Here is a 9,633-nt window from a genome sequence, read left to right as displayed (position 1 = left end):
AGGAAGGCAGTTATTTAAAAGAGAGGAGAGTAATTTTGAAAAGCGGGGCCGGGCATCAAAAACGGCAAATACAGCTGGGCAGTTTTCAGAGATTGGAGAGAGGGAACGTCATCAAAAAGTTGCTGAAGAGATGCAGAAACTCAAGGTGGAGGGAGCGGAGCAGCAGGACGCCAATGACCCCGAGGTGAGCTGTGACACGGGGGCAGAAAACACCCCGTCGACCAAAATCCCACAAGAGGTTCAAATTCAAATTTCCAGTTTTGCAAGAACAACCAGGAGCACGACAACTGAGGAAAGAGAGCAGCTGATTCCTCCTCCTGCCAGTAAAGGCAGAGAGAATATCAAACACTCGGAGGGGAAGAGAAAGTCCTCGTCAAAGGTAGAAATTGAGGACGACGATGACTTGGCTTCAAGTCCGATGAAAAGAAGCAGAAACAGGAGGGATAAAGAGGAGGGTAGGGAGGAAGCCAACGACGCTAAGACCAACGAGGACAAGGTGTCTCTAACTGAATCTTCTCCGCAGAGCCCAGAAGTTCAGACAGATACTCATTCGACAAAAGACTCAACAAAGGAGTCATCAGGGGACGAACCACTGGTCGAGACAACGGAGTCTCCTTCTGTGAAAAGACGTGAGATTGAGACAAGTTTAAACCTCGCTCTGAGTCCAGAGAGCCAACCACAAACCGAAACATGTGACTTCTACAGCTTGAGGTCACAAAATGTGTCAAAAAGGACAGAGGCAACACAGCGACCATCTAACCCAGCAGGTGTGGAAGATGAAAGAACAAATGGAGAGGAGGCCGAACGCCAGAGTCCGATGCAAAGACACTGGCATGAAGAGAGGGAGACGAGGGTGAACGAGACGGAGACGATCAGCTTAAGTCCGACGAAAAGAGGAAGGTGGAAGAGCAGAGCGGAGGCCGACACAGAGAGGCGAAGAGGAAAAGTTGGCAGCGAATGTGAAACCCTCGACAAGAAGCGCTGTGAAAGCAAAAGATGGAAAGACCTCAGATGCATCAGCCCGACAAGAAGCACTCAAAGGCGACACCATCAGAGGCCGCAGCCTGCGTTTCTCTCGCTGGAGACGAACACGGCCTCCCACAAAGTATAAAGACTTTATCTTGTGCAAAACAAACACGCACAACCGACCGCTGGGTAAGGAGGGAAAGGCGAGAAAAGGAAAAACACGCTAAGAGGTGGGAGGAAGATTAAACGTGTTTTGGAGAATAGATACAGAAAGTATGTAGAGATGTGTGTGTTTGTGGGGGGGAAATAACTCCACAGCTAAACCTCCTGAAAACAATTCACAGTTTAATTTATTCTTTAGTATAAACAATATTCACACACAAAATGTAAGAATTAATTTACGGAAAATAAACTTTTTGATTTACAGTGTTTCTTTTTGCCATTGTCCCGTTAAAAAAAAAAGCATACAAAAGAGGGAATTATATAAATAAGACATGTTATGCAAGGTAATGGAGTCTTTTAACAGCATCTGGAACAACACATGAGCACAATTTATTTTGTGATTTAAATGTGCACTCGTAAACTTCAAGTCTTCAAATATACACGACGCACAGTCACACCTCAGAGCCACTGTAGTCATTCTTTGGTTTTCTAATGTTGGCATGTTTGACTGTACAGTAATATAGACTTTAAAATACATCTATAAACACACACATTTTAAAATACAATCTTTTGTCGACGATTATTGTTCCGTTGCTGCACTCGAGGATGCAGAGGACATAAAACAAACCTGACTTAACTTCCTGTAAAAAGCGGAATCCAAATGTTCCTCCTTATTCAAGCTTTTTGTTGTGGTGGAGGGATCCGTTGTTGCTGTTGTGCTTGCTTCCGTTGTTGTTCACAGCCTTCCCATTGGCCGGCTGGGAGCCCGCCTCCTCGGGCTGCATGTACTCGCTCGCCACTCTCTGATAGGTCGGGTGGGTCGTCAGCACTCGCAGCAGATTTTCTGTGGGACACGAGGCGGATTTAAATGAGGATTTGAATGTCACATGATGAAACGCACATGTTCAGTCAAGTGCCTGTTGTCTTTTTGCTTCATAATGTAACGTCTGAGCTGCCTGTTGTTCTACTATTATACCACTTCACTCATTGCTGAGAGAGACTCACCTTCAGTGAGCCGGCCTCCACTGGAGGCCTGCGTGTAAAGCTCGGCAGTGTGGCGCTGAGGGAAATCCAGCAGCGCCCCCATGAGGTCCGACAGCTCCTCTGCACTCAGACTGCCTCGGTCCTCTGCGTCAAACAGCTGGATAACAACGACATTTAGAAGAGGGAAAATGTTCACTGAAAAAGTATTCTTCATCTCCGGTCAGAAACATGTGCTGTAAAGGAAACGATAGGACTCACAGTGAAAGCTGTGTGAAGCAGTGACTTGAAGCTGACGCATCCTGACAGAGCGGCAAAAGTCAAATAGATCGGCCTGAGGTCCACAATCTCATCCTGAAAAACAACAAGCAAACACGTATTATTACATGTTTTTGGACACAGTTTATACTGTTTATTTAACTATCTATACTATATAGAAGGTATTATACTTAGTAGGCATTCAAACAACCAATCTAAATACCATTTAACTATGTTTTGGATGATAGACATCTGTACATCTTCTGCAGTTACTGGTAGCTGGCTTTGAGTGCCGTATGACCTGGTAACATCCAACAACATGGACTCTCAGTGCTGAACCTGCTTAATATCAGTGCTTCTACCTTGGAATAAAAGTCACAGATGGTGACGGCCGTCTGTGTATCCGTCAGCCCGAGGATAGAGGAGAGCTCCTCTGCGCTGACTTTTGACCCCTGAGCTCCTGACTGACACCTGTCAATCATTCTGTCCAGTGCCGCTTCCACTTCATGCGCTCCCAGACTGAGAGAGAGAGAGAGAGAGAGATGAAGATGGTGAGATCAAAAAGAAAGAATTTCACAGGGCTGAGACCAGGAGACGAACGCAGATCTTGTCTCACCCGTTTCTGCGCAGCAGCTTGAGTGTTTTCCTGGCTGGAGACTCCAGTGGGAGAGAGAGACCGCCCAGTTTATTGACGGGAACTCGGCCCTCCATCACATAATCTGTAGACGGGAGATCAAGGGCCCTGCAGCACAGCAGAGAGGTGCAGCATTAGACACATGGTGTGTAGTCTCTACTGTATGTTGGTTAGGTAAATAGACCCCTGAATCCCTGAAAGTGAGACCCTTGTTGTGGGTACTATATGTGTACTGCTTGCCAAGTTTAATGGCTCTTGTATTGTTTCCATTATATATACTTCTAGTTATATTTCTATTGATTTGTACTTATTCTGCCCTTGTGCTGCTGCAACACCTGAATGTCCCCTCTGGGGATCAATAAAGCCTCATCTTCTCTTAAAATATCACCAATTGTACCCGATATAGTGACATAAATCATAAAACATCTGCCACTTACTTGGCCATGAGTTTCTGCACATTGTCTGCGTACAGGTTGGGGTCATTCTTCTCCTCCTGGGAGGGGCTGTAAACTGGAAGGAACTGCAGCATAAGAAAGAAAATGTTTTAGTCACATGAGCAGAAAAACACACGTTGGATTTTGATGTTCACACATTCGCAACAGTCTCTAATCAGATCAGGTAAACGGTCTTACCTCGATAGTTATGTTGGTGTAGAACTGAGAAGCTGTGTGCCACAGTGCCTCAGTCCTAAGAGACAAAAATATACAATTGAAGTAAAAAAACACTCAAGAGGGAAAGCTACCACAGTATAAATGGTGAAGAGGTAAATGTATTGTCATAACACCAGCTTCTTCTTAATGCAACATGACTAATGTGGCCAGAAATGTACTTCCAGTACACACCCAGTTTACAGTTTAACTACTGTAGGTACACTAAGCGAAAACGTATGCAGTGTAATTAAAGTGTCCAGACATAAATCCTCCCTTATGGAGGTAATAATACTTAAAAGTTATGTTGATGTACGTCACGGCCATTTTGAAGGCTGCAGTTTGTGGTGTTGCACTATGTAGTATGCACTATGTAGAAATCTAGTGTGTGTGTTTTGTATTTTTTAAACCAAACACATCCACGTTCACCATGACAGTTCGATTGGAGCCGACAGTTGAACTCACCAGCTTGTTCCTTTGTATGTCCAGCGAACGGTATCCTGAGGAAGAGTCATAAAAAGATTGTGATCAGTGGACACAACGAGGTGCGAACAGAAGAAAAAAATAATAAAATGACTCCTCGGCAGCAGACTGGGTGTGGAGGTTGTCTTTGACTAGTAGTGATTGCGACGCTGGTATTGTTTTCACCTTGTGAGTCTGTGTGTGTGTGACACCTTGTGTCGCAGGAACTAATCATGTAAAACACAAGTCTTTACAGGCGTGTAGTCGAGATCAAAACGAAGGCCAAGTTTGAAGACGGGTGAAAACCCAGAGGGGTGTGAAGTGAGGAATGGATAAATGAGTACGAGATCAGTGTGTGAAAGCAAACAGTGACAGAACAAAGCATCGCCTGTTTGTGCACCATCACAGCAATGCAGGTTGCTCAACTTAAATAGATAACAAGAAGGACACTTTGACTTTTGTTCCAGTGACATAGTTTGTGATTTGTTGTCACTTCTGTTTTAGATTAAGATCTTAAAAGACTTCAACCCTGAAGCATGCAGTAAACAACGTGCTGATTATCTTTGCGTCATCACACAAAGTTAACTTCTATTCATGTTGTGTTTTTAATCATCTCGTCACTAGAATCTTAATAACCGAGTCTCCTTAATTATAAACAGAAATACACATTTTCTTTAAATTTAGTCCGTTAGTTATTTACTTTCTTTTTTATTATTTAATCATATTTTAACTGTCTCAGTAAAGCACTTTGGTACTTTAGTACACAGCCAGCGGTCGTAGAGAGATAAAATATTACATTTTATTTCATTTGTAAGCATGAGATAGAATTCATAGCTTCAATAGAATTAAGTGCACCTGCTTCAAGTATCTCAGCATATTGACAACAATACAACCCTTGTTAATTGCCTTTAACAAACTATAAACCACAAGAGGACCAGAGCCTTCAGCAGGGGGCGGCTGGAATGAATTTCATGCACTGACACAATGAATTAATTGCTTAATTCATCTCCATAAATTAATATAAATGTGGGATTAATTAATAAATTGGGGTAATTAGCAAAGTTTGTGGACAGTTTTTGTTAGATTTTTGTGAATCAGTGACTAAAGATGTTCTCTAACGTCAATATAAATGTCTTTAAAAAAAAAAAAAAAAAGAGACCTTGCTAGAGTTCAGTTAAGTGTTTCCTTACTCTGGATAAAGTTGTGATGCGATCTTTAACAGGAAACAAGCAGCGAGAATCAAATCTGTCCTCTCAGTTATCGTCTGTTGTTACAAAACTAGCAGATCAACGACTTCACTCACCAGCTTGTTGGGGTAGCGCAACAGAACCGGTTGGACCGGGAGTCCGGCGAGGAAGGCACCTGATGACGAGGCAAAATAAAAAAATTGAAATGAGACTGGAAAGACTGGAACGAGACAAGAGCAGTAAAACAACCGGCGGCTGCTGCTGCGCCCTTTTCTCCCTCATTCCTGCACCAACTGTACGAACACACTCGTGGAATGTGTTCCGAGTGGAGCCTCAAGATGAACCAGAAGAGACTCACTGCTAATACTCACCGGGTTTGAATTTGATGAGCACGGTGCCGTTGGTTGTGGTTCCCTCGGGAAACATCAGCATCTAGCCGAGGATTCAGAAATGTGACGTTAGTTACATGTATGACCCGTCAGAGGCAGGAATCACAGAAACAACCTTCTACTGACGATGTATCTTCAGCCTAAAAAGGATGCAATAACAAGTGCATTCATGGGAGGCAGATAAAGCGTTTTGTTGCCCCTCTTTACTAAATCAAGCATCCCATCTAATCTTGATCAGCTGTTTGCTTCTGCTGACTCAGCGATATGGACCACAAGCAAAGACTTAACGGTTCCAATGAGGTCTGCGCTGTTGTTGTGCTTTCTGGCGTTCCCCTAATTGCTGCAACGTGCGATTGGATGGTTCGGTGGTAATTGCCATAAAGCAACGCTGTATCGGCATCTCACCTGAGGCCAGTAGCCGCCGGAGGTCATCCTCTCTGTGAGCTGCGCCACCGCCTTCCTCCTCGACTCCGGGTCCGTCCTGCTCACCAGCACGGATTGGTTGAACTCCAGTAGAGCTGGAAACACACACACACACACACACACACACACACACACACACACACAGAACTGTTACACAAGAACCAGAACCAGAAGGGAGGAGTCGGCCGATCAGAAGCCAAAACAGTGAGTCACTTGTTTATCTTTTGGACTTCCTCGCATACTTTCATATTCCTCGGCATGTCTTTTCCAAATATTATTATGGGTTGTTTGCCTAAAACTGTTTCCCACCGATGAGCATATTGCACTGTGTCTGTTAAAAATGAATTCAGTAAAACATGATGTCACCCAGGCCCTTCTGAAAGCTGCATAGCTACAAACAGTGCTATCATTTCTAACTATTTCTTACGCGTTAAAGCAAATGTATTTATTATATTTACTCTATTTCACCGTCTCTTACCTGGAATATAACGGAAGACAGTACAGTTTTGATGCTTTTAAGTTTACAGGAACTTCTTAAAATAAATGAATAAATAAATGTATGGAATCTTGACATTTGATAAAACTAATTATATGATATTTAAAACAAAAAAAACAGTGTTTTTTGTGTGATGGGACAGTCAAACACACTGTGTGTGTGTGTGTCACTGACCACTTTGAACATATGTCCAACAATCGCTGTCACTTACACCTGCATGCTTGAGACTTCAGGCCCTTAAAACAGCAGGTAAAAAAAGATATAAAATGTCTTCTTATAATAATAATAACAGATTAAGAAGATGAAACCAGACTGGGAGTGAGGTTTCTGTAATTAGTTATTTATTTTGTCAATAAAATGTGTTACAAGATCCCAGAGCCCGAGGTAATGCTTTCATGTGGTGTGTTTTGTCAAATCAACATCAAATATTTAATTGAAAGTGACAAAAAAACAGAGAAAAGCACCAAATGCTCACATTACAGAGGCTAATGACAAACAACTATCTGATTAAATGTTGTGTTTTTTAGGTTCCTGTTGTGCCTGCACTGGTTAGATGATGCAACTAAGCCACAACAACAACAATGTGTGTGCATGTGTGTGTGTCCTCACCTCCTATGATCGGCAGTCTGGTGTTCTCCGACCGGGACACCACCGTCGGCAGCTGGGTCGGCACCATAACCACCATGTCCAAGAAGCTGCTGTGAGGCGCCACCACCAGCACCGGCGCCTCCTTCAGGTCGGCCCGGCGGCCTTTGACCCTCACCCACGTGAAACCCAGGAAGAAGAAGTTCAGCCGGGTCAGCCACAGCATGATCGGGTGGAGGAGCCAGCGCCTCCAGCCCTCCACGGGCCGAGAGCGATGCTCCTCGGAGAGGCCGGCCATTCGGAGCCGGGCGACGAGCCACATGAGGAGGAAGCAGAGGACCGCCATGAGGATGCGGAGGGGGAAGAGGACGCTGCCCAGGATGATGCCCTAGGGACCAGAAGAAGAAGAAAAGTTAAAAATAGAGGTTTTAAATGAAAAAATACTCTCAGAAACAACATGTTACTAATGTCAGCCATGTGTCACCACTCTACTGATGTGTCAAAGAGTAGAGTTACTCTGTGGTATGTTATTATTATCCGTCATGCCTGTCTAAGCCTGACTCATTGATGACTTGGCTGTTTTGCTTAAGCAACACATTCGGATAGGGAAATGTGAAAGACTCGTTTGTTCTCTTCAATGGAGATAGAGAGAGAAAAGGTAAACAGAAATAAAGTATGCAAAAAAATTAAAAAGCTGTGGTTACCCTGATCCTCTGCGCACGGGTCAGCTTCACCTCGTGGATGAACGGATGTGGATACTCCTGCGTTGCCGAGTGACGGCCGTTTCTCTCCATGGCGACCACGGGAGGGGGGGGTCCTATAAATAACGTTATTTAAAAAATAAAAAATATATATTTACACTGACTTTTACTTTGAAGAAACTTTTTATTTTGTCAGCTGACAGCTTGCTTACTTGTTAGAAGTGTCTCGCGCAGCCCGATTTAAAAATAGAACGTTATCTAACGTTCAAAACCAACGGTTGAGGAGTACTCCGGCCAGAAAACGGGCAAAAAAAAAAAAACAGACGACGTTAGCTAAGCTAAATTAAAACTAAACTAAAAAAACAACAACAAAACACACGTTAGTTTCAGTTAAAAAACTTTTCTGCTGTATGTCCTCCACATGCTGAAACCAAACAAACGCTGTGAAGAAATAGTGCCCATCCTTCTCTCTTGTTCTCTCCTCTCACCTGATCCGCCCCTTCACGGCCCGGCCCACAAAGACTCAGGGGCTGCGTCAGTCCGGCAAGACAAACCGGTCCCTGGAACTATTAAACAAAACAAAAAAACGTTCGGTATTCCAAGACTTTTGGGGGAAATATGGAAGCTCAATCGATTAAATGTTGAATTAAAAACAAAATGTACAACTTAAGGCTACTTCGTCATAAATTCTAATCAATAAATCAAAGTAAAATGATCAATGACACTGTGTAAAAATAATCTGTTTCATGTAAAAAGTCCTGCATTTAAAATTAAACATCATACTTAAAGTAAAATATGGCTCATTCCTTTAAAACATATATTATTTATGTTAGGCTACTGGATGGTGAAGCATTAATGTGCCTGGTTTCAGTTATTTTATACACTCCCACTGCAGGGTAGTTTATCCTTACAGTTAATCGTCTTAATCTGCAAAGTAACTAAAGATGTCAAATGAATGTAGTGGAGTAAAGAAATAAAAGTAAGATATTTGCCTCTAAAATGTAGTGGAGAAGAAGTATAAAGTAGCATAAAATGTAAATACCGGAGTAAAGTAAAATTACTTAATTGTGGTACTTGAGTAAATGTACTCAGTTACATTCCACCAATGTGATATTCTAAGAATAATTATGATAATAATACAGAATTATGACATGACATTAGGTCAAACGTTTGAGTCAAAATCTTTCTCATAGTTATTATTTAATTATATATATATGCCTTTATTCCCACACTACTTTAGGCAAAATTAAACGACACCAAAAATAGCCCTTAAAACGTGATCAGTTAGCTTCCCTTAAAGTTAAAGCAGACATTATACAGGACTGACCGTAGAGATTTAGGTTGGATATTAACACATGCTTCAGCATTAAAAAAACGTTGACATAGAATTGACAGATTGCCTTTAAATTGCAGAGCTTTGATCTCATCTGTCGTGTTTCGGGGTGTTGGGACAATCTGTGTAAATGTCCTCACATACTTTCTCATGCATGACATAACAAAAGCTCTGCTCTCTCTCTGCTACTGGCCTCTCAAGTTTTCCCTCTGCCCTACCTGACTGCCTTTGTTCTCCCAGGGTGTTGCTGCTGATACCAAAAAAACAGCAACATGCACACAAAGACGAACAGAAACAATTAGACGGTAGAAAAAAAGAAGGAAAGTTGCCAATGCAAGTTGCCACACTTTTCTCTTTTGTAGGAAACTTTTTAATCTCCAGGTCACGTCATCGCCTAATTATCTCATTT

General features: G+C 42.5%; 1 protein-coding gene across 1 annotated transcript; it reads right to left on the bottom strand.

The window, feature by feature from the left end:
- Positions 1-1,298: 1,298 nt before the first annotated feature.
- On the bottom strand, positions 1,299-8,808 carry lpcat4 (lysophosphatidylcholine acyltransferase 4). The gene is made up of 14 exons (XM_076092438.1): positions 8,104-8,808; positions 7,895-8,007; positions 7,215-7,578; positions 6,092-6,204; positions 5,669-5,729; positions 5,414-5,472; positions 4,114-4,148; positions 3,634-3,688; positions 3,439-3,521; positions 2,984-3,109; positions 2,730-2,886; positions 2,371-2,463; positions 2,134-2,269; positions 1,299-1,972 (listed from the first exon to the last, which is right to left on the bottom strand). Exons 2-14 carry the CDS (start codon positions 7,982-7,984, stop codon positions 1,800-1,802), a joined length of 1,545 nt encoding a protein of 514 aa, XP_075948553.1. The 5' UTR covers positions 7,985-8,007; positions 8,104-8,808; the 3' UTR covers positions 1,299-1,799.
- Between the last annotated feature and the right edge of the window lie 825 nt (positions 8,809-9,633).

Source organism: Anarhichas minor, unplaced genomic scaffold, assembly GCF_050575085.1.
Source record: "Anarhichas minor isolate MPS153535 unplaced genomic scaffold, ASM5057508v1 ptg000016l, whole genome shotgun sequence".
In the NCBI taxonomy this organism is placed as follows: domain Eukaryota; kingdom Metazoa; phylum Chordata; class Actinopteri; order Perciformes; family Anarhichadidae; genus Anarhichas; species Anarhichas minor.
The sequence above is the reverse complement of the archived record's forward strand: the minus strand, read 5'-3'. Positions and strand labels throughout refer to the sequence as shown.